The 24,809-nt window shown below is 41.9% G+C and overlaps 1 protein-coding gene and 2 long non-coding RNA genes across 4 annotated transcripts; 2 read left to right on the forward strand and 1 right to left on the reverse strand.

The window, feature by feature from the left end:
* The first annotated feature begins 989 nt into the window (after positions 1 to 989).
* Positions 990 to 24,809, forward strand: LOC140679687 (lectin BRA-3-like). 2 transcript variants are annotated; one of them, XM_072915613.1, is made up of 5 exons: positions 990 to 1,071; positions 1,143 to 1,225; positions 1,293 to 1,418; positions 1,899 to 2,004; positions 24,314 to 24,809. In XM_072915613.1, exons 1-5 carry the CDS (start codon positions 1,017 to 1,019, stop codon positions 24,397 to 24,399), a joined length of 456 nt encoding a protein of 151 aa, XP_072771714.1. In that variant the 5' UTR covers positions 990 to 1,016; the 3' UTR covers positions 24,400 to 24,809. The 2 variants fall into 2 exon arrangements, with proteins under 2 accessions (XP_072771714.1, XP_072771713.1); XM_072915612.1 differs by lacking the exon at positions 24,314 to 24,809 and adding an exon at positions 2,078 to 2,573.
* Positions 12,640 to 16,141, reverse strand: LOC133621294 (uncharacterized). The gene is made up of 2 exons (XR_009817634.2): positions 15,231 to 16,141; positions 12,640 to 12,916 (listed from the first exon to the last, which is right to left on the reverse strand). It is a non-coding gene; the product is annotated as an uncharacterized lncRNA (long non-coding RNA).
* On the forward strand, positions 23,128 to 23,646 carry LOC133621296 (uncharacterized). The gene is made up of 4 exons (XR_012051075.1): positions 23,128 to 23,178; positions 23,244 to 23,298; positions 23,370 to 23,452; positions 23,520 to 23,646. It is a non-coding gene; the product is annotated as an uncharacterized lncRNA (long non-coding RNA).

The raw sequence follows: 24,809 nt of genomic DNA on the forward strand, positions 1-24,809 counted from the left end.
GAGTTAGCACCTCAGCAACAAGTCCAATATAATAGCACAGGTAAACCAGTTGCTTTGCAGATGTTTTGTGTGTCGTAGTTAAGGAGTACAAGAGTTCCACCAAAGTGTTTGACACACCCAACAACAAAGAAACATGTCAATATCTCAGTGTTTGTCTTTTAGCCATGAAACTAGTCCTTTGAAACACTCACTTCCTGGTCTTGTGTTGCCAGCTGCGGCCGTGTGACCTTAACGTCAACAAAGGATTCTGTCGGGCCGGACTGGGTGTGTCATTAATTATGTAAACGAGGCACGTTAAATGTCAGCAATGAGCTAAGGCGCGTCCGTTCCGTGGTAGACTTATGGTTTCTCTTTGCCTTCTCTCACACAGCTGTACATTCCCATGTCTCCTGATCACACAATGCCAATTGATACTCTTTTTAAATGCTGGAGTCTTGGATGGCAGATAACTTTTTACGGTTTAACCAGGACAAAACTCAAGTTTTAGTCATTGGCCCCGAGAAAGAAACACATATTTATAGAGGCCTTATTATGCAAAAACACTTGTTTTTTTCTCCCCCCAATCTATGGAATGGCTTCATGTTTCTAAGAGCAGGCTTAAGGAAAAACAAACATCAAAATGACAGCAAGTCAATGGCTTTTTTGGGGGGAAAGAAACTAGTCACTATAATTCATTACCGTACTTCATTTTTCTAAAACAGCCTGTTAACTTCACCTAACCTGTATTTATTGTACATTACAGCATAATCATGTAATTAAAACAAATTCAAAGGTATCTGTACCACACCCAATCTTTTTTAATTGTACTAACTTGAAAAATTGAACTTAATTAGTTCATTATAGCTGACTTTTAAGTTTGTTTTGTCATGAAACATTCCAGGGCTGGGTCAGGCTAGCATATAAAATGACGGCTGGTTGTTGTCCTCGGTACCAAGTATCTTCGCTGCAAAGGTAACACGACGCAATTTTACTAACTTTGACATTTTGAATACAACAGTGTGTCTTTCATTGCACAGATGGCATTTTCTCTTCGCGTCTTCTTCCTCCTGTGTGGAATCGGTGGAGTGTTTGGTTGGTAGCTGTGACACTTTTGCCAAATAGTTCCTGTTTGTTTTTCACTTCAAACAACAATTGTGTTGCAGGTGAGTGTCCTGCTAACTGGACTGAATTTGAACCAAACTGTTACATCTACCAAAATGTTCCCAAGTCTTTTGAGGAAGCAAAGGTACGGAAGGATTTCAGGCCCTAAACGTGCCTATAAGAGTGTTAAATTGAGTGATGCTGTTTTGCAGACTGCCTGCACCGCTCTTGATCCTGCAGCCTACCTGGTGTCCATCTCCATTGATGAAGAAAACACAAAAGTTAAAGATCTGATTACCAGCGCAGACCCCTGGATAGGACTCAAATACACTGCCACGGTGTGACCACTAGCACATTGAACTGAAGGGGAAGGGTGGGTGGAGGCGGGACTGGGTGGTGGTCTGAGGTCAAGCTGCTGTGTGGTGGGCTTTCAGTGGTGACTCTGCGAGCACGTGTGGCTATCTGGTCTCTGGCTAGGCTGCTTTCACCAACACTCTTGGCTTTGAGATGCCCTGCTATGAATGGTCTGCCGGGTTTGCCCTGCCTTGGTCTCCACATCTGTGCCAGGGGTCTTTTCGAGGCCGTGAGGGTGTTTGTCTTTAGGGTGTGTGTAGCCTATTGCTGCATCTGCTTTCATTGGTGTCCTCTCTGTCTAGTCCAGGGTGCACAAAGTGGACTAGAATAGTCCCCAGCTAATATGTTCCAGCACTGCATCACTGCTGCCAACACAACAGTTACACTCCTTTAAGGGTGCACATACCAGGCAAGGCAGCGTCTCTTTTTCAAAAGTGACTTAATGAAATGTGATTGTCTTCCAGGGTGGTACCTTTGTTTGGACTGTTGGATCCACAACCGATCCCCTCCTATCCTTTGCCGACGAACTGCCGAATGGAAAGGAAGACTGTGTGTACATTAAACAAACTGGTATGAATAACAAAATCTTGTTCACTGCACCTGATTGGGAGAAGATTTCACAAGTTGTTTTGTTTTCTCACAGATGGAATGTGGCACGCTGCCGACTGCAATTTGCTGAAGCCATATGTTTGCAAGAGACCAGATCCTAAATCTGCAACACAGGAGTAATCTATGACTCTGTGTGCCACATATTGGCCAATAAGCTTTTTCGAACTGTCCTAAGGAACTTTCCAAATACGCTTTTACCGACTTAAACGTTCAATGCTATTGAATAAATGCTTTCTGAAACAAGAGCGTGGGGGGTGGAGTCTGCAGACGAGCGCTTGTCAGTGATGGTGGAGGACAGACAAACAAGATTTTTACAACAATGTTCAGTAGAAAATGTCCTTTTTATGGGACATTTGTGCGTTTGTTGTCTCGTTTGGCTGTGTTGTTTGTCGCATTTTTGCTGTGTTTGTGCTTGATGGCAAACATGCCAAGGAGGTCATGGTTGGGATATAAACATACTCTTGATGTTCAATGTTTCATTGTTCATTTACACTCTGGCTGTCTCATTCAATAAAAAGCTATAAAATGTTTGTCTGTCGTGATATCCTGGTGTATTTTCCTCCACAGTCTCATTTCTATCCTACTCTTTGAGTCTGTCTGCAAACTGTATCAGAATTGATTTGCAGCAGAATTGATCAGTATCAGAATGTGTTTTTTGAAAATGTACACTGTAGTGTATATCTTGAAGACAAACATGACCGCCTATTTGTTTCCGACCCTTTCAAAAACAAAGAATGCGATGTTTAAGAGGCTAAAAGCTGACGTGGAAAGATAATATCAAGAATGGCAGAACTTGAAGCTGTGCGGCGTATAAAACATGCTTTTGGAAATAAATGTTGAGGATCATTCCAAATCAAATGATGACATTGTTATTGAACTAGCATGGAAACAATCACAGAGCCACTTGCTGTCTTTGGGTGGCTGTGTTATGTCAACATTTAAGGAAACCTTTGTTAACTTGTTATATTAACTTCAATAGCCCTGATTTAAATCAACATAACGTGTGGTTTTACTGCCAGTTTAGCCTCCCTATTATTGCCTTCACCGTCTCAAGAAGGGTTAGTCAACTACATGTTGAATAGGTCCAGTTAAAGAACATTTCCTGAAGGTTTTGGGTGGTGCTGAAGGTTGGTGATGATTTAAAGACTTACAGCCTAAAATAGGTCATCAACAACTGACTGTCCAATCAGAATCGAGAATGTGTGAATTCAAAAACATTTCAATATTTACTGTCACAATAATTGATTTTTATCTTTCAGTAAAAGAAAGTCTCCGTTTGAAAATAAACCGGTGAAATGTAGCAGCACATGGGCTCAGGAACACTTCAGAAAACCACTGTCAGTAACTCCAGTTTGTCGCTACATCTGTAAGTGCAAGTCAAAACTCTACTATGCAAAGCCATTTATCAACAACACCCGAACTCACCTAAGATGGACTGATGCAAAGTGGAAAAGTGTTCTGTGGTCTGACGAATGCACATTTCAAATTGTTTTTGAAAACTGTGGACGTCGTGTCCTCCGGACCAAAAAGGAAAAGAACAATCCGAATTGTTCTAGGCGCAAAGTTGAAAAGCCAGCATCTGTGATGGTATGGGGGTGTATTAGTAGGGATGATGTTTGATAAGATATTATCGATTTCGAAGCCATTATCGAATCCTCTTATCGAACCGATTCCTTATTGATTCTCTTATCGAATCCATGTTGTATATGGAAAAAAAAACACAATACTTGGTTTAACAAAAGCTCACTTTTATTTTATAAGAAAAAAATAAAATAAAAAAATAAAATATTGACTGTTGTTACTCCCCAAAAAAAAATAAAAAAAATATTGACTGTTATTGTCAGAGGCAAGTATTTACATATATCCGAATTTAAGTGTTACTTCTTTTTATTTCATAATCATATTACAAAACAGCTAGTGTTTTTCTTCCAATTGTGGTCTTTTGGTTGTCTGCAAATACTGTGTGCTAACCTTGAATATGGAATGTAAGAAAGAGAGATACTCCTTCTTCTTATCTATTCTTATGTCCAGGTGCGGAGGACAATGGGCATGTGTTTGGGCTGGAGGGACAAGACTGCAAGGGTGGGAGAGAGAGAGACTTTATAGAATAGAGGGTTTCCATTTTGGAGGGCAGACCTTCTTAGCTGCGCGATTGAATGTTCTATGCTGGACTGGTCTCAGTATATTTACAAAGCTTTGCAAATATATTACAAAATACCTATTCTGTCTCTGGTGGTTCTTCTACTCAGCTTTAAGTGTCGTAAAGAGCTTGGGAGCGACCAGCGACTTGAATTCCCTGGGAGGAACAACTGGTTCAAACGCAACAATATAAGTATATTAAGTGGGTTTTTCAGAAAAACAAATATATACAGTAACACAAAAACAACCTGTCTCTGTGATCACTATAGGTGTATAAATAATAATATAGTGTTAAATAAAATCAGTCCCTTGGGCACAAAACTGAAAAAAATACAGCTTTCCAAAAAGTGCACTTCTGCTGCTATTGGAACATACTAACTACACACACTATGACACTAAGAACGCCACAGTCATCAATCAACAATTCTTCTTCAAAAAAATTAGCATGTGTGCTTTTTCAGGATCAAAGCTGACTCTCTCTTTGCTAATCGTGTCGCCAACGGTCGAAAAAACACGTTCACTTGGCGTGGAACTAGCTTGGACACACAGATAGGTTTGAGCAAGATCAGATAGGAGGGCCAGAGTGTCTCTCTTACCAAACCACCAAATGGCAGTGTTGGCCTGCATGTTGGTGCGAGGAAGGCCTCTGTACACCTGGATTTCCTGGTCTACTCTGTCTGGGATGCTCCTCTGTGTCATGGTCTGCAGTTCACCTTATGACTAAATAATGTAGTTTAGGTATTTCAATTCATTCCCCCTCTGATCATCCCCAAGAGCTGAACTCACCTCCTTTGCTTGCCTCTCTGCCTCTTTCACCGGCTGCTTGAAAAAACTAAATTTCAAACTGATTTTGTTTTTCAGCACAACGTTGTTTTAGGCTGAATGGTCCTTAAAGTACAACAGAGCCAAAGTGAAGGTCTCACAATAAAATATTTCTTCAGTTCAATAAACTGTTTCAAATAATACCTCTGCTACTGCTTCCACTGTGTTTGCTGCCACGGCTCTTCTCTTCAGCCTCTCCCAGACGACATCCTTCTCCAGTCTGTATCTAAACCTTCTGGAGTCCATCAGTGAGGCCTCCTCTAGGAATGACTGCACATCCTTGTCCTGGAGGGGAAATGAGGGACAGACGCAGCCTAGAAATTAGCTGAATGTGAAGACTAGGGTGTCTGTTAAGTCTTAATTTTGAAATGATTACAGGTCAGACATGGACTGTACCTGGTAGCGTTTAGACAGATCACCCCAAATGGCCTGCTTGATGGCCATTACAAAGGCTGAGTCCCCCTGGCAGACAGTGAAGTGGGCTTCCAACCTCTGCAGGATTAGAATAATCTGGCCACAGGTGGGGTGTCTGTCACTTGAGACGCAGAGTAGAGGTGTAGAGCACCTCCATCAGCTCCACAAACTCCTCGGCCTTCCTAAAGTCTGTAGATGCCCTAGCTGTTGACTCTGCAAAGTAAATAATTATGATTATTAATTATAATTCAAATCAGGCTTAAAAGATTTAGTAGCAGTAGTACAAAATGTTAAATACCAGTCCTTCTACGCCTGCTTCCTGAGCCGTGGGTCCATCAGGGCAGCTTGGACGGCGGGGAACTGCTCAAGAAATCTCTGAACCATCTGACACAGAGAATTCCACCTCACCCTCAAGTCCAAGATCAGCCTATGGAAGGGCAGACCTGGCAAAATATAAACACATCTGTCAATTCAAGGGCCAGGCTCAGTACTGTCCAAATCAATGATGAATGCCCAAAATTAGGGGGGCGTGGTTGGGGGCGTGGTTAAGAGGGGAGGAGTATATTTACAGCTAGAATTCACCAAGTCAAGTATTTCATATATATATATATATATATATATATATATATATATATCCCCGCGACCCCGAAGGGAATACGCGGTAGAAAATGGATGGATATATATATATATATATATATATATATATATATATATATATATATATATATATATATATAATAAATACTTTAATTTCAGTGTTCATTTATTTACACATATACACACACATAACACTCATCTACTCATTGTTGAGTTAAGGGTTGAATTGTCCATCCTTGTTCTATTCTCTATCACTATCTTTCTAACCATGCTGAACCCTCTCTGATTATGCATTGCTGTGTGGCACGCACAAAAGTGCTTTCATCATGCACTAGATGGCAGTATTGTCCTGTTTAAGAGTGTCACAACCTTGCTGTTTACGGCAGACGGACTGCTTTACTGTAGACGTTCTTTATATTGTGGGAAAGCGGACTCAGGTCCGCATGGAGCTGGAGGGGGCGTGGCCTCCAGCTTCGCCTGAATTTCGAGAGATTTTCGGGAGAAGATTTGTCCCGGGAGGTTTTCGGGAGAGGCGCTGAATTTCGGGAGTCTCCCGGAAAATCCGGGAGGGTTGGCAAGTATGCTTATAATCCCAAAAATACGGTATTTACACAGTCATTTTCTACTAATGAGAATATAAAGCAGGTTTAAAAAAATAGTAAATTAACTGTAACATCATATTCATGTATCTGGGATAAAAAAAAAAAAGAAAGACTATTGAAATGTGTTCTTACTGAGGAGCTGCTGCTTGTCCTTCAAGACCACTTTGGCCCTGTGGCACCGCTTCAACCACACCACCATGGCACGGATCCTCGCTGCCCAATTGGAGACTGACAAGACGCTATAGATCTTCTGCGCTGCCACGTTTCAGGTGTGAGCAAAACACCCAAACTTGAGCAGGTGGAGCTTCTTCAATGTTTTTCAATCAATCAATGTTTATTTATATAGCCCTAAATCACAAGTGTCTCAAAGGGCTGCACAAGCCACAACGACATCCTCGGTACAAAGCCCACATAAGGGCAAGGAAAAACTCACCCCAGTGGGACGTCGATGTGAATGACTATGAGAAACCTTGGAGAGGACCGCATATGTGGGTAACCCCCCTCTCTCTAGGGGAGACCGAATGCAATGGATGTCGAGTGGGTCTAACATAATATTGTGAGAGTACAGTCCATAGTGGATCCAGCATAACCAAGTGGAGACTGGTCAGCTGCGTAGAGATGTTCCCAACCGATACACAGGCGAGCGGTCCACCCCAGGTCCCGACCCCGGCCAGCCAGCACCCCATCCATGGCCACCGGACCTGTGTGTCTCCCCCTCCACAAGGGATAGGGGGGAGCAGAGGAGAGAAGAAAAGAAACGGCAGATCAACTGGTCTAAAAAAGGGGGTCTATTTAAAGGCTAGAGTATACAAATGAGTTTTAAGATGGGACTTAAATGTTTCTACTGAGGTAGCATCTCTAACTGTTACTGCTAGAACATTCCATAGTACTGGAGCCCGAATAGAAAACGCTCTATAGCCCGCAGACTTTTTTTGGGCTCTGGGAATCACTAATAAGCCGGAGTTCTTTGAACGCAGACTTCTTGCCGGGACATATGGCACAATACAATCGACAAGATAGGATGGAGCTAGACCGTGTAGTATTTTATACGTAAGTAGTAAAACCTTAAAGTCGCATCTTAAGTGCACAGGAAGCCAGTGCAGGTGAGCCAGTATAGGCGTAATATGATCAAACTTTCTTGTTCTTGTCAAAAGTCTAGCAGCCGCATTTTGTACCAATTGTAATCTTTTAATGCTAGACATAGGGAGACCCGAAAATAATACTTACTTACTTACTTAGTCCTCTTGCACTTCAGGGCGCGTAGAGCCGACCATAGCAACCAGGTCTCTCCATCTGGGTCTATTGTGGGCAAGGTGTTGAGCTTGTGCCATAGTCACATTGCAGGCCTTAAGGTCCTGGGCTAATACATCCAGCCAGCGAGTCCTGGGGGCGCCTCTAGGGCGTCTCCAGCCAGCTCGCTGCGGGTTGAAGTCCAGGATTTTGCGCTTGGGGTGTTCCCCCGGTAGGCGGATGACATGGCCATACCAGCGCACTCGCCGCATTGCTGCGAGGCGAGAGGCTGGGAGCTGTTGGGTTAGCTCTCTTAGGGTCTTGTTGGTGACATGCTGGCTCCACGTGATGCCTTCTATCCTCCTGAGGGCTCTGGAATCAAAGCCATCTAGCCTGGCCGCCAGGATGTTATTCAGCGGCCATGTTTCCGAGCCGTACAGAAGGACAGAGATGACAGAGGAATTGTAGACCCTCAACTTGGTGTCCCGAGATATGTGCCGGTGTCGCCACAACGGTCTCCACAGGGACTGCATGACGGAAATAATACGTTACAGTAATCGAGACGAGACGTAACGAATGCATGAATAATGATCTCAGCGTCGCTAGTGGACAAAATGGAACGAATTTTAGCGATATTACGGAGATGAAATAAGGCCGTTTTAGTAACACTCTGAATGTGTGACTCAAACGAGAGAGTTGGGTCGAAGATAATACCCAGCAACATTCATATTGGCAGCGTTGTCAACGGTGGCTGCCACAACCTTAGCTTGGATCTTGAACTCTTCCAGGATCTCATCGATTTCTTCGGCAACAGCATGCCCTGTCTGAGCCCGGTACACGGCTCCGGTGTTAAGGACGTTCTCCTTTAACTGACCCTTCAAGATGTAGTGCACAATTACGGTGAGGTAGTGATCCTGCTTGACAGCTGTCCAGCCGTCAGCAGTGATAGCTACCTTGCTAACCTGCTCTAGCTCAGAGATCAGATTGGACTTCTCCACCTCATACCACGCTGGGACCAGACAGCTTTAATCTGTGTAAGAAAAATACATGCAGGGAAAATCCTGCATTCATTTGTATTGTACAGCACTTTACATTTGAAACAAATCTCAGAGTAATGGTGTTGTTTACTTTTTGCTCCATTACGTCAGCAAGATACAATTTTTAACCTACTTGTAGTCGTCAGTGTTCACCAAGTTGAAGGGGAGGAGATGTTTCACTATCATTCTCGTTAGCTTGCGAGTAATGATAGTCTCCTCTTCACTCATCTTGCTGCGCTTTGCGTTATACCTCGCTATGGTAAATGGTTATACCTCGCTATGGTAAATGGTTATACCTCGCTATGGTGAATAGAGCAAACACTGCCCTGGTCACTCCATGAATGTCATCATCTGAAATAGGATAACGTTAACATTATCTTAATTCACATCTTGCAAGCACTAGTTTATTAGACAGACCTGCAAACTCTGGAGTGGTGTAGGCTACAAGATACCGTTAACGTTATCAGACACATACAAAAAGGCTAACGTTAACATTATTGTTAGCCACTGACTATGCTTGGGTAACATTAGTCTAGCTAACATTACTGCAGTCGTGGTTGACAAAAGAGGTAACGTTATTTTAGCCTAAAGGCTTCAAGTGAGCAGATATGGAAATTAACGGGCAACCGTTAACGTTAGTTACTCACCGGCACTATCACTGGGACTGCAGGTTGAAGCAGAGGAAGAGGGGGGTGCTTCGTCATCTCTGTCGCTGCTTCGCCACGTGTCGAAGACACGACACGTTTCTCTCACCTTCCAGTTATGTACGACCTGAACAGGTTTCAACATGCTTGTTGTACTGGCCCCCTTACATGAGAGCTAAGCCTGGCAATAACTGCATATAGCAGTTTCCTCCTCGTATTTTTTTGTAAAATGAAGCCATGTCTTGGAGCATACTTGCCAACCTTGAGACCTCCGATTTCGGGAAGTGTGTGTGTGTGTGTGTGTGGGGGGGGGGGGGGTTAAGAGGGGAGGAGTATATTTACAGCTAGAATTCACCAAGTATATATAAGAAATACTTGACTTTCAGTGAATTCTACCTCTATATATATTGTCGGAGGCAGATATTTACATATATCCGAATTTAAGTGTTACTTCTTTTATTTCATAATCATATTACAAAACAGCTAGTGTTTTTCTTCCAATTGTGGTCTTTTGGTGGTCTGCAAAAAACTGTGTGCTTAACCTTGAGTGAGGAATGTAAGAAAGAGAGATAATGGGCATGTGTTTTGGCTGGAGGGACATGAGTGCGAGGGTGGGAGAGAGAGAGACTTAAGAGGGGAGAGGGTTTTGTCGGGGGGGGGGGCAGACCATCTTGGCGGCGCGATTGAATGTTCTATGCTGGACTGGTCTCAATGTATATGCAAAGCTTTGCAAATATATTACAAAATACCTATTCTGTCTCTGGTGGTTTTTCTACTCAGCTTTAAGTGTCGTAAAGAGCTTGGGAGCGACTTGTGACTTGAATTCCCTGGGAGGAACAACTGGTCCAAACACAACAATATATATATTTATTTTATTATATATACAGTATATATATATATATATATATATATATATATATATATATATATATATATATATATATATATAAGAGAAATACCTGAATTTCAGTGTTCATTTATTTACACATATACACACACATAACACTCATCTACTCATTGTTGAGTTAAGGGTTGAATTGTCCATCCTTGTTCTATTCTCTGTCACTATTTTTCAAACCATGCAGAACGCCCTCTTTGATGATGCATTGCTGTGCGGCACGCACAAAAGTGCTTTCATCAAATGCACTAGATGGCAGTATTGTCCTGTTTAAGAGTGTCACAACATTGCTGTTTACGGCAGACGAACTGCTTTACGGTAGACGAAAACGTGACTGCTGTTGCTGTGTGTTGTCGCGCTGGGAGGACGTTAATGAAACTGCCTAACAATAAACCCACATAAGAAACCAAGAACTCGCCCTCGATCATTCTACAGTTATAATGTGATTGGGCAGGCATGCTGTTTATATTGTGGGAAAGCGGACGTGAAAACAGGCTGTCGACACGTCACTCAGGTCCTCATGGAGCTGGAGAGGGCGTGGCCTCCAGCTCCGCCTGAATTTCGGGAGATTTTCGGGAGAAAATTTGTCCCGGGAGGTTTTTGGGAGAGGCGCTGAATTTCGGGAGTCTCCCGGAAAATCCGGGAGGGTTGGCAAGTATGCGTTTTGTCCGGTCCATTATTTTTGCTGCTCCTGTATCTGCCGCCGAATGACTGAGCTACGTCATTTCCTGTGACGTCCCACAGGACATTTCCTGTGACACGGGATTCGTTTCCAGGGATTCGAATAAATAACCAAATTTTTTTCTTTACTATAGTGGCTTCGATAACGGGAACCGTTTCTCGAAAAAGGATTTGAATCCATGGAATCGGTTCTTTTCTTATCGAACAATCGGGAGAACCGGTTTCGAACATCATCCCTATGTATTAGTGCCCAAGGCATGGGTAACTTACACATCTGTGAAGGCACCATTAATGTAGGGCTGCAACAACTAATCGATTAAATCGATTATAAAAATAGTTGGCGATTAATTTAGTCATCGATTCGTTGGATCTATGCTATGCGTATGCGCAGAGGCTACTTTTTTTTATTTTTTTATAAACCTTTATTTATAAACTGCAACATTTACAAACAGCTGAGAAACAATAATCAAAATAAGTATGGTGCCAGTATGCTGTTTCTTTTCTTCAATAAAATACTAGAAAGGATAGAAATGTAGTTTGTCTCTTTTATCCGATTATTAATCGATTAATCGAAGTAATAATCGACAGATTAATCGGTTATCAAATTAGTTGTTATTTGCAGCCCTACGTTAATGCTGAAAGGTACATACAGGTTTTGGAGCAACATATGTTGCCATCCAAGCAACGTTACCATGGACGCCCCTGCTTATTTCAGCAAGACAATGCCAAGCCACATTCTGCACGTTACAACAGCGTGGCTTGGTAGTAAATGAGTGTGGGTACTAGACGGGCCTGCCTGTAGTCCAGACATGTCTCCCATTGAAAATGTGTGGTGCAATATGAAGTGTCAAATAGCAGGATGTTGAACAACTTAAGCTGTACAGCCAGCAAGAATGGGAAAGAACTCCACCTGAAATACTTCAAAAATTGGTCTCCTCAGTTCCCAAATGTTTACTGAGTGTTGTTAAAAGGAAAGGCCATGTAACACAGTGGTAAAAATGCCCCATGTGCTAACTTTTTTGCAATGTGTTGCTGCCATTAAATAATTATTTTCAAGTTTCTCAGTGTGAACATGAAATATCTTGTCTTTGCAGTCTATTCAATTGAATAGAAGTTGAACAGGATTTGCAAATCATTCTATTCTGTTTTTCTTTACACAACGTGCCAAGTTCACTGGTTTTGGCTTTTAAAAAGTAAAGAGGAATTGGCGAAACTCCCAAAAAACAAACAGGTGTAGCAAGCTCAAAAATACTTGAGGCTGTAATTGCTGCCAAAGGTGCATCAACAAAATATTGAGCACATGCTGTAAATACATGTGAGTTTGTTTTTGTTTTTTACATTTTAATACATTTGCCAAGAAACAAAATAAAAACCTTTTTAGATTGTCATTATGGGGTATTATGTGTAGAATTTTGAGGACAGAAAAAGTGAGGTGCTGCGTATACTTTTTGGACACACTGTATAACACAATTTAAAAATATTTAGTCATCCATTAGAATACTTGAATTTGTTTGTCATTAAAAAAAACAACATACTTTTAAGGTGTGGCCGCTTTTATTTTTGCCATGGTGGTGCCTCATGATCAATTACATGTAGGGGAAACCCCGATATCAAAACTAATTATACCGGTCAATAACATTTCTGCAGGATTATTATAAACTATTAATATCTACAGTATTAAACACATTTTCTGCATTTTAATTTTTCTAGGGCAAAGAATGAAGTCTTATCCATTTGTAGCCACTTGAAAAGGATAAAACTGAGGGAAGTCATGGATCATCTTCACAGCTTCATTGTACACTTCCAAGTCTGTGGGACACAACACAACATCACTGATCACGTGTACACAACATGATAGATACATTACCTCACATGTACACAATAGAGATGTGACGCTATTATAAATACCGCGCTATTTCTGTTTCAATGTCTTCACAATAATACCGCAATATATGACGGTAACAAACCAAAACTGTAATACTTTAAAACTAAATTCTGTCTGGACTGGAGCCTGCAATGCCTCAGACTGGAAGTCTCTCCAGAGAGTGGTGAGGACGGCGGAAAAGATCATCAGGACTCCTCTTCCTCCTATCCAGGAGATGGCAAAAAGCCGCTGCCTGACCAGGGCTCAGAAAATCTGCAGAGACTCCTCCCACCCCCACCAAGGACTGTTTTCACTGCTGGACTCTAGAAAGAGGTTCCGCAGCCTCCGAAGCAGAACCTCCAGGTTCTGTAACAGCTTCTTCCCTCAGGCCATAAGACTCTTGAACGCATCATAATAATCCCCTCAATTCCCCCCAAAAATGGATTAAGTGGCTGAAATATAAAGACAATATAACATACATCCATAAATGTGGAAAGCATGGAATGAACCTCGAGGGTAACTCGAGGCTTACTCAGTACAGTGAGACAAATGACACGCGAAGAAAGGTGAACAGCCAAAATGCTCGTAGAACGTACTTAAAAAGTTGCGTATAGCCAGCGACAAACTCGCGCCGAGTGAACGGCGACACAGGTGTTTAAAGGGCCGTGATTAGCGACACAAAAATCAGCAGGTTGGGACACTAATCACTAAACAAAGGCAGGTGCGTCAAATCAGCACACCTAACAAAACCAGCCAAATGGTGCTAGGAACAAAACTAGACCAAAACATAGGAAAGGCTACCAGACACAAACTAAGACATGACCCGGGCAACGGATCATGACACACAACCTTGTGTGCACATACTTGTACATATCCACACACCCATTTTAGATAGTGAAGCAGGGCTCGTATTTAACCACGGCAAGTACCGCCACCGCCCTTGTGACTTGCCGTAATGCCCTAAAAAATTTACCAACATTGACGGCAAGAACAATGTGTGTGTGAGCGTGTGTGTGTGTGTGTGTGTGTGTGTGTGTGTGTGTGTGTGTGTGTGTGTGTGTGTGATGAGCTGTTTAAAAAAGTATAATGTTGAACAAACCAACATTTGCATAAACCAAACAAATTGTCATGTCAATAGAATTAAAAAGTTGAAAATGGCCTGTTTAAGGTCCACTTATCAAAGATGAAAAGTAACGTCCATCTGTGAATAATGGCGATTAAACACAACAGACAAAATGCGATTAATCAAAAGTTAAATATTTGAATCCTTTGATGGCCCTATACTCCATTATTGACGACACTTGCAGTAAAGTTTCATGCCTGTCATTTATGACCTAACATAATAACTCACCGTGTCTCATTTAATTACAAAAATGAGCGCTATAGATCGCTCTCAACAGTTAAGAAATGCTCTTAACGTGCGGGGTTGAATGTGTTGGAGCAAAAATGAATGTTTAAGATGGACAAACACTTTTAAGTGTAAAACATTCAAAGAGAAAGTCTGCAACGTGTTGACGACAGAGCAGGCAGCAGACTATGAGTCAGTCTTTAAAGGTGTTTCTTTCTCTAAATTGTTGCTATTATTATTTATCATTAAATCATTACAGTAATTTGACGAGAGACTGATGAATTGTTGTTGACTCACTGATGCATGAACTCGATGACTGCTGTTTGTGTATTTTAATTGTAGTTTCATAACGAAGCTTTAGCTTGACGCTCCATTACTTCCCTGTCCTGTTTGCAGCAGCAACAACAACAATAACAATGTAATTGCTACAATAATAATATATATAAGTTATCACACAACTCTTATGCTTAAAGGCCGTTGCTATAGTTATTATCAATTGTGCTGAAGTTGTACTTTTCTATCTGTGCAAAGGCACACAACGGGTAATCTTGCTTTGCGAGTTGTCTCGGGTCAGCAGTTTGTTTCCAGACCCTGCCTGCTGACAGCCAAGGACGGACATCGAGTACCTCAACGCAGACAAAACAGAGGCAGGGCGAGATCACGAATGTCCGCACATTTCCATTCTGAATAATCATGTATTGTGTCTACTGGGGCTGCTTGCAGCCTCAGTGATGTTAACTGGGGACCTCCCGAATAAATAGAGGAGCACGTGGGACTGTACCTTAGAGCGTAGGGGGAAACTGTAACTGAGTGTACAGCCCAATACGTCGCTCCTCATGAGTAAAATTCAACTCCGTCTCTGCTTGATTCCTTCTTCTTGTCTTGTGTGATAGATAGTTTGGTGTTTGAACCTGACATCTTCTTGGTCCTTCCAGCCGGATTTCAACATATCTGACGATTCCAGCAGGAGAGGCGAATACAGACGGACCGTGGCCATGGCAACCATCTCCCCATTGACGAGATGTTTTTTCTTCTCTCCGGCTGGGATCTGAGGATTGACGGGAATACCGAGTACAAGGGGGAAGAACGCAGATATCAGTTAGTACGTTTTGAAATACAAAGGAAAAAAATCGTGTGACTGAGGGTTACGACGCATAGACAAACCCTGTGAATCCTAGGCTCTAACAGGTAAAAAGGCCAAAGAATCAGAAGGACGGCACAGTCTCCAAAAACTGAAAATTCCGTAAAATTCAAAATTGAAAATAAGCCAAATTAAGGACAGCGGAGTCCACGCAAAAAACCGAAAACTCTAAAACTGAAGAGGCCAATATTCTGAAGGACGGCGAAGTCCGCAAAAACTGAAAATTCCGTAAAACAAGTGTGAAAGGTGTGAACGTGAGAGTCCGTATTAAAGTTGTGAGAAGTAATAGTGGGTTATTGTGGAAGCTCTAGGCAAGACACCTCCACTGGGGGACAACCTCCAGTAGAAGCGACACGTACCACAATAATAAATTAAACCACTATCTTACAACAAAGACAAAAGTAATCCTTATAAATTCGGCTCTGTAGGGGACAACGGATTACTACAAATTCTCAAAATGGGAAAAGGGGCAAATAAACCAAAGGTCAGTCCAAAAGACGAGTTAAAATGTAAAGACTGGAAAGCAGTAGAAAAAACAAATCCAGACTTACTGAAATTTCTCGATGACTGGATCTCAAAACATGAATTTACCGGATGCCTCAAAGTAGGTGATGTATTAAAACTGCGGGAATCAATAATACAAAAATGCTGACAGCCGAGGACGGACATCAAGTACCTCAACGCAGATAAAACAGACAGGGCGAAATCACGAGTGCCAACACATTTCCATTCTGAATAATAATGTATTGTGTCTACTGGGGCTGCTTGCATTGCCCCTCCCTTCAAAAACAGCCTCAGTGATGTTAACTAGGAACCTCCCGAATAAATAGAGGAGCATGTGGGACTGTACCTTAGAGCGTAGGGTGATACTGTAACTGAGTGTACAGCCCAATACGTCTCTCCTCATGAGCAAAATTCAACTCTGTCTCTGCCTGATTCCTTCTTCTTGTCTTGTGTAATAGATAGTTCGGTGTTTGAACCTGACACTTACCCTGGATAGATAAATCTTAAATAAATATATAAATGCATTTCAATTAGGAAGTAAATGTTTGCATACTACGGGAACAGGAAGTAGGTGTGTGCTAGTGAGTGATTTGATCAATAAATAGTTAATATATTGTTACACGTTTTTGTTCCTGCTTGGTCTACACAAGAAACAAACTAAGTTTTATCAGACCGTTGACGTTTGCGAACATGATGCTGATTGGACAAAATGTGCGGGAAAGTTCCGGGCATTGGACAAAGTTTCGAGGCCGTGCATAACTCACATTGAAAGTAAATTATTCTCTTCTTTTTTGTTCACATCTTAATGAACAGGTTGCATTAACATTTATTAAAGTGTATGAAATTAGTGTAAAAACAAACATACTCGATTATTTACTTAAATATGATTATAAATATGTCACGTTTCCCTTTACTTCATAGTGTAAGTAGAGATTTGCTGATTCATATAAGATAATCATTACCATCATATTCATACATTATCATCAGAATTATTATTGTAATTAAGTAAATATTAGTTCGGGGGTTAAGCATCCTCTGTATTTAAAAGCGCGGGATGCCTCAGTTTCAAACTTTAATCAGGGGTCCTTGAATGCACCACAGTGATGTGCTATGAGATGCAAAAGTGAAACTTAAACATAACTTTGTCCTTCTCTGCCACAAATACATTTATTACATTTGTACTTTCCTGCTATCATCTCATCCTGGTTCCTAAGTCTTAGCGCTGTGTGTGAACGCACAAATGTGAGCTTTGATGACGTTATGACGTCTGTGTTGAGTGAACAGTGAACTTGCTGGCTTTGTGCGACCAAAAGGAATGAATCATTTTGCATTTTTGCAAGTGGTTGCAGGTCGCGTTTAATCCACATTCCTAATTTCATTCAAATAACTTCATTATTCAACTTTGACAGATTGATTTCATCGTGCCTTTTCATGACGTCTTATTTTATAAATGACGGACTTAAATGACATAATAAAAACCTCCAATCTTTACAAAAGCCCAGGTCAGGAATCTTGTGGCTCCCACTAGTGGTTGTGGCCCTAAACAACAGCATGGACTGCATGACACTATGGAGGTAGAATCACCTCAGACTTGTACCCACGCCGTACAGTGACAAATAGTGTGTGAGTGTGTGTGTGTGTGTGTGTTTGTGTGTGATGAGCTGTTTAAAAAAGTATAATGTTGAACAAACCAACATTTGCATAAACCAAACAAATTGTCATGTCAATAGCATTAAAAAGTTGAAAATGGTGTTGCGTTATGACCAGTTGTTCCTCCCAGGGAATTCAAGTCGCAGGTTTTGTCTTGTGTTTGTCTTTTAGCGATGAAACTAGTCCTTTGAAACACTCACTTCCTGGTCTTGTGTTGCCAGCTGCGGCCGTGTGACCTTAACGTCAACAAAGGATTCTGTCGGGCCGGACTGGGTGTGTCATTAATTATGTAAACGAGGCACGTTAAATGTCAGCAATTAGCTAAGGCGCGTCCGTTCCGTGGTAGACTTATGGTTTCTCTGTGCCTTCTCTCACACAGCTGTACATTCCCATGTCTCCTGATCACACAAAGCCAATTGATACTCTTTTTAAATGCATTTTAGATATGAAATCCCAGCGAATCAATCAATCAATCAATCAAAGTTTACTTATATAGCCCTAAATCACGTGTGTCTCAAAGGGCTGCACAACCCCAGTGGGATGTCGATGTGAATGACTATGAGAAACCTTGGAGAGGTTGCATTCGGGGAGACCGAATGCAATGGATGTCGAGTGGGTCTGACATAATATTGTGAGAGTACAGTCCATAGTGGATCCAACATAATAGTAAGAGTCCAGTCCATAGTGGATCTAACATAATAGTGAGAGTCCAGTCCATAGTGGGGTCAGCAGGAAACCATCCCGAGCGGAGACGGGTCAGCAGCGCAGAGATGTTCCCAGCCGATGCACAGGCGAGCGGTCCACCCCGGGTCCCGACTCTGGACAGCCAGCACTTCATCCATGGCCACCGGACCTGTGCCCCCCCCTCCCTCCACAAGGGATAGGGGGAGCAGAGGAGAAAAGAAAAGAAACGGCAGATCAACTGGTCTAAAAAAGGGGGTCTATTTAAAGGCAAGGGTATACAAATGAGTTTTAAGATGGGACTTAAATACTTCTACTGAGGTAGCATCTCTAATTTGTTACCGGGAGGGCATTCCATAGTACTGGAGCCCGAATAGAAAACGCTCTATAGCCCGCAGACTTTTTTTGGGCTCTGGGAATCACTAATGAGCCAGAGTTCTTTGAACGCAGATTTCTTGCCGGCACATATGGTACAATACAATCGGCAAGATAGGATGGAGCTAGACCGTGTAGTATTTTATACCTAAGTAGTAAAACCTTAAAGTCGCATCTTAAGTGCACAGGAAGCCAGTGCAGGTGAGCCAGTATAGGTATATATATAAGTATATATGTATATAAGGTATATACAGTATAGGTGTAATATGATCAAACTTTCTTGTTCTTGTCAAAAGTCTAGCAGCCACATTTTGTACCAATTGTAGTCTTTTAATGCTAGACATAGGGAGACCCCAAAATAATACGTTACAGTAATCGAGACGAGACGTAACGAACGCATGAATAATGATCTCAGCGTCGCTAGTGGACAAAATGGAACGAATTTTAGCGATATTACGGAGATGAAAGAAGGCCGTTTTAGTAACACTCTTAATGTGTGATTCAAACGAGAGAGTTGGGTGGAAGATAATACCCAGATTCTTTACTGATTCGCCTTGTGTAATTGTTTGGTTGCCAAATGTTAAGGTGGTATTATTAAATAAATGTCGGTGTTTAGCAGGACCGATAATCAGCATTTCCGTTTTCTTAGTGTTGAGTTGCAAGAAGTTAGCGGACATCCATTGTTTAATTTCATTAAGACACGCCTCCACCTGACTACAATCTGGCGTGTTGGTCAGCTTTAGGGGCATGTAGAGTTGGCTGTCATCAGCATAACAATGAAAGCTAACACCGTATTTACGTATGATGTCGCCTAGCGGCAGCATGTAAATACTACAGAGTGCAGGGCCAAGAACCGAACCCTGAGGAACTCCGCACGTTACCTTAACATAGTCCGAGGTCACATTGTTATGGGAGACGCACTGCATCCTGTCAGTAAGATAAGAGTTAAACCACGACAAAGCTAAGTCTGACATACCAATACATGTTTTGATACGCTCTAATAAAATATTATGATCGACGGTATGGAAAGCAGCGCTAAGATCAAGAAGCAGCAACATAGATGACGCATCAGAATCCATCGTTAGCAGTAGATCATTAGTCATGTTTGCGAGGGCTGTCTCCGTAGAGTGATTTGCCCTGAAACCGGATTGAAAAGGTTCACAGAGATTGTTAGACACTAAGTGTTCATTTAGCTGCTGTGCAACAATTTTTTCGAGGATTTTCGAGATAAACGGAAGGTGGGACACCGGCCGGTAGTTAAACCATGAGGTCAGGATTGAGGTTAGGTCTTTTGAGCAGAGGATGAATAACCGCTTTCTTGAATGCTAGGGGAACAGTGCCAGAGGAAAGTGATACGTTTATAATATTTAGCACTGATGGACCTAATAATACAAAAAGCTCCTTGATAAGTTTCCCAGGAAGTGGGTCAAGTAAACATGTTGTTTGTTTTGTCCCATTGACACATCTTAACAATTCCTCCAATGTTATTTCATCAAAAAGAGAGAGACTATTTTGTATTGCAGTATCCGTCGTAGATACAGTTGTATCTGTGTTAATAGAACCCAGTTGTAGCTGGGATGCGTTGTCTTTAATCTCCTTTCTAATGAGTTCAATTTTCTTATTAAAGAAATTCATAAAGTCATCTGCCGAGTGGGTGGAGCTACTGGGAGGAGTCCCTTGTTGGGTTAGCGATACTACTGTACTAAACAAAAATTTAGGATCATTTTTGTTGAGGTGGATGAGATTTGAGTAATATTTAGCTTTAGCTAAGGTAAGCATGTGTTTATAAGTTATCAAACTATCACTCCATGCTTGATGGAAAACCTCAAGTTTAGTCGCGCGACGTTTGTGTTCCAGCTTTCTACATGATAATTTATGGGCTCTAGTTTCTTCTGTAAACCATGGGGTGCGCTTTTTAGGGGCTCTTTTTAGCTTTAGCGGTGCTATACTATCAATGGTGTCGCGCAGGGTGTCGTTAAAGTTGTTAGTGAGGTTATCAATAGAGCCATTACTGGAGGAAGTAGGTCAGCAAGAGTCATCGTTGTGGCAGCATTAATGTTGCGGCTGCTATAGTAGTTATTATTATTATTATTATTAATAGTTTGTTGACAATGAGTCAGAACTTCGAATTTTATAAGGTAATGATCGGACATTACTTTAGTATATGGGAGTATCGTAACCCCTGACCAGCACTAGATCTATCGTATTACTATTGCGATGCGTAGGTTCATTTATTATTTGTGTAAGACCACAGCTATCAATTATAGTCTGGAGCGCCATGCACTGAGGGTCTGATGGGGTATTCATATGGATATTAAAGTCCCCCATTATGATTATATTGATCCCACATCAGGGCAAGACAAAACTCAACCCGATGGGATGACAATGATAACTTTTTACGGTTCAACCAGGACAAAACTCAAGTTTTAGTCATCGGCTCTGAGAAAGAAACACATATTTATAGAGGCCCTATTATGCAAAAACACTTTTTCTTACCTATTGGTACCTGTGTTTGTGTATTTGGGATCTGCATAAGGCCTCAAAATGTGAAATCAAACCATGGAGGCATGGTGGAGATATTTATAAAACTATCTTGCTTTCCTTCAGACTTCCTTCAAACGAGCCATTTTGAATTTGTAAAATTGGTGATGTTTTTCCCAGTTGTGACGTCAGCGGATTATCCACATGTGCTACAAATTGACCCAAAGTGTCATTGAGTCCGCTATTGTAGTCCATAAGTACCTTCTCTTTCTCTATCCTCTTGTTTTCCCTGTCCTGTGCAGCCACTCAGACAAATCATATAGTAGATGTAGATGCCCATATCGGCTGGAGAAGTGTGGGATACTTCTCTTGTTGCCTTCTTTGTATTTGACTTTATTCAATGGATTTACTTCATATTTGGTGCAGCCGGGCCGGAGCAGGAGGAGATAGAAAGAGAAAAACAAAGGAAGACAGAGGGGGAAATTGCATGGATAAGACAAAGAGACAACATCAACAATAACAACAACAACAGAACAATAACAGCAAATAGGATATGTACAAATATGATAATAAAAGTGATAGCAAAGAAGCAGTTAGTGAAATAAATATTAATAACACAGAAATGACATCGAACATTATTACACTACAAATGGATCAATACAAATACCAATAGAAATATCACTATTGATAATGAACAATAATAATAATTTACCTCTGTTATCAACAACACAATAGTTTCAAATGCAACAATACATAGACCTAGTCCTGGTGGACAGTCTGCCCCTCTGCCATGTTTTTCAACCAATCCTGCTCACATTTGACATTCCTGTGCTTGCCAGTGTGCTAAAGGTGTCTACCGAGTTAGCACCTCAGCAACAAGTGCCAACATAATAGCACAGGTAAACCAGTTGCTTTGCAGATGTTTTGTGTGTCGCAGTTAAAAAGTACAAGAGTTCCACGAAAGTGTTTGACACACCCAACAACAAAGAAACATGTCAATATCTCAGTGTTTGTCTTGTAGCCATGAAACTAGTCCTTTGAAACACTCACTTCCTGGTCTTGTGTTGCCAGCTGCGGCCGTGTGACCTTAACGTCAACAAAGGATTCTGTCGGGCCGGACTGGGTGTGTCATTAATTATGTAAATGAGGCACGTTAAATGTCAGCAATTAGCCAAGGCGCGTCCGTTCCGTGGTAGACTTATGGTTTCTCTTTGCCTTCTCTCACACAGCTGTACATTCCCATGTCTCCTGATCACACAAAGCCAATTGATACTCTTTTTAAATGCTGGAGTCTTGGATGGCAGATAACTTTTTACGCTTTAACCAGGACAAAACTCAAGTTTTAGTCATTGGCCCCGAGAAAGAAACCCATATTTATAGAGGCCTTATTATGCAAAAACACTTTTTTTTTGGCCCCCGTCTATGGAATGGCTTCATGTTTCTAAGAGCAGGCTTAAGGAAAAACAAACATCAAAATGACAGCAAGTCAATGGCTTTTTTGGGGGGAAAGAAACTAGTCACTATAATTCATTACTTCATTTTTCTAAAACAGCCTCTTAACTTCACCTAACCTGTATTTCCATTACAGCAGAAATGGTAATTGGGTCATACCTGTATAGCGCTTTTCTACCTTCAAGGTACTCAAAGCGCTTTGACACTATTTCCACATTCACCCATTCACACACACATTTACACACTGATGGCGGGAGCTGCCCTAACCACCACCCATCAGGAGCAAGGGTCAAGTGTCTTCCTCAAGGGCACAACGGTCGTGACTAGGTTGGTAGAAGGCGGGGATTGAACCAGGAACCCTCAGGTTGCTGGCACTGCCACTCTCCCAACTGCGCCACGCCGTCCCCATAATCATGTAATTAAAACAAATTCAAAGGTGACTACACCCAATCTTTTTTAATTGTATTAACTTGAAAATTTTTGTTTTGACATGAAACATTCCAGGGCTGGGTCAGGCTAGCATATAAAAGGACGGCTGGTTGTTGTCCTCGGTACCAAGTATCTTCGCTGCAAAGGTAACACGACACAACTTTACTAACTTTGACATTTTGAATACAACAGTGTGTCTTTCATTGCACAGATGGCATTTTCCCTTCGCGTCTTCTTCCTCCTGTGTGGAATCGGTGGAGTGTTTGGTTGGTAGCTGTGACACTTTTGCCAAATAGTTACTGTTTGTTTTTCACTTCAAACAACAATTGTGTTGCAGGTGTGTGTCCTGTTGGCTGGACTCTATTTGAACCAAACTGTTACATCTACCAAAACGTTTCCAAGTCTTTTGGGGATGCAGAGGTACGAAGGATTTCAGGCCCTTAACCGTGCTTATAAGAGTGTTAAATTGAGTGATGCTGTTTTGCAGACTGCCTGCACCGCTCTTGATCCTGAAGCCTACCTGGTGTCCATCTCCAGTGATGCAGAAAACACAGAAGTTAAAGATCTGATTACCAGCACAGACCCCTGGATAGGACTCAATGACATTGCCACGGTGTGACCACTAGCACATTTAACTGAAGGGGAAGGGTGGGTGGAGGCGGGACTGGGTGGTGATCTGAGGTCAAGCTGCTGTGTGGTGGGCTTTCAGTGGTGACTCTGCGAGCACCTGTGGCTATCTGGTCTCTGGCTAGGCTGCTTTCCCCAACACTCTTGGCTTTGAGATGCCCTGCTATGAATGGTCTGCCGGGTTTGCCCTGCCTTAGTCTCCACATCTGTGCCAGGGGTCTTTTCGAGGCCGTGAGGGTGTTTGTCTTTAGGGTGTGTGTAGCCTATTGCTCCATCTGCTTTCATTGGTGTCCTCTCTGTCTAGTCCAGGGTGCGCAGGGTGGACTAGAATAGTCCCCAGCTAATATGTTCCAGCACTGCATCACTGCTGCCAACACAACAGTTACACTCCTTTAAGGGTGCACATACCAAGCAAGGCAGCGTCTCTTTTTCAAAAGTGACTTAATGAAATGTGATTGTCTTCCAGGACGGTACCTTTGTTTGGACTGTTGGACCCACAACTTATCCCCTCCCATCCTTAGCCGGCGCACTGCCTCAAATCCCGAATGCAATGGAAGACTGTGTGTACATTGCACAAACTGGTATGAAGAACAAAATCTTGTTCACTGCACCTGATTGGGAGAAGATTTGAGAAGTTGTTTTGTTTTCTCACAGATGGAAGGTGGCACGCTGCCGACTGCACTATGCTGAAGCCATATGTTTGCAAGAGACCAGATCCTAATCCTGCAAGACAGGAGTAATCTATGACTCTGTGTGCCACATATTGGCCAATAAGCTTTTTCGATCTGTCCTAAAGAACTTTCCAAATACGCTTTTACCGACTTTAACGTTCAATGCTATTGAATAAATGCTTTCTAAAACAAGAGCGTGGGGGGTGGAGTCTGCAGACGAGCGCTTGTCAGTGACGGTGGAGGACAGACAAACAAGATTTTTACAACAAAGTTCAGTAGAAAATGTCCTGTTTATGGGACATTTGTGCGTTTGTTGTCTCGTTTGGCTGTGTTGTTTGTCGCATTTTTGCTGTGTTTGTGCTTGATGGCAAACATGCCAAGGAGGTCATGGTTGGGATATAAACATACTCTTGATGTTCAATGTTTCATTGTTCATTTACACTCTGGCTGTCTCATTCAATAAAAAGCTATAAAATGTT

The sequence above is a fragment of the Nerophis lumbriciformis genome, linkage group LG21 (genome assembly GCF_033978685.3).
Source record: "Nerophis lumbriciformis linkage group LG21, RoL_Nlum_v2.1, whole genome shotgun sequence".
NCBI classification, from domain to species: Eukaryota; Metazoa; Chordata; class Actinopteri; order Syngnathiformes; family Syngnathidae; genus Nerophis; species Nerophis lumbriciformis.

What these genes read in the sequence shown, in the direction of transcription:
- LOC140679687 (XM_072915613.1), top strand. Translation starts at nt 1,017, where the DNA reads ATGGCATTTTCTCTTCGCGTCTTCTTCCTCCTGTGTGGAATCGGTGGA. An exon ending in AGTCTTTTGAGGAAGCAAAG is followed by an intron (nt 1,226 to 1,292) that starts GTACGGAAGGAT and finishes GCTGTTTTGCAG; the next exon opens with ACTGCCTGCACCGCTCTTGA. An exon ending in TGTGTACATTAAACAAACTG is followed by an intron (nt 2,005 to 24,313) that starts GTATGAATAACA and finishes GTTTTCTCACAG; the next exon opens with ATGGAAGGTGGCACGCTGCC.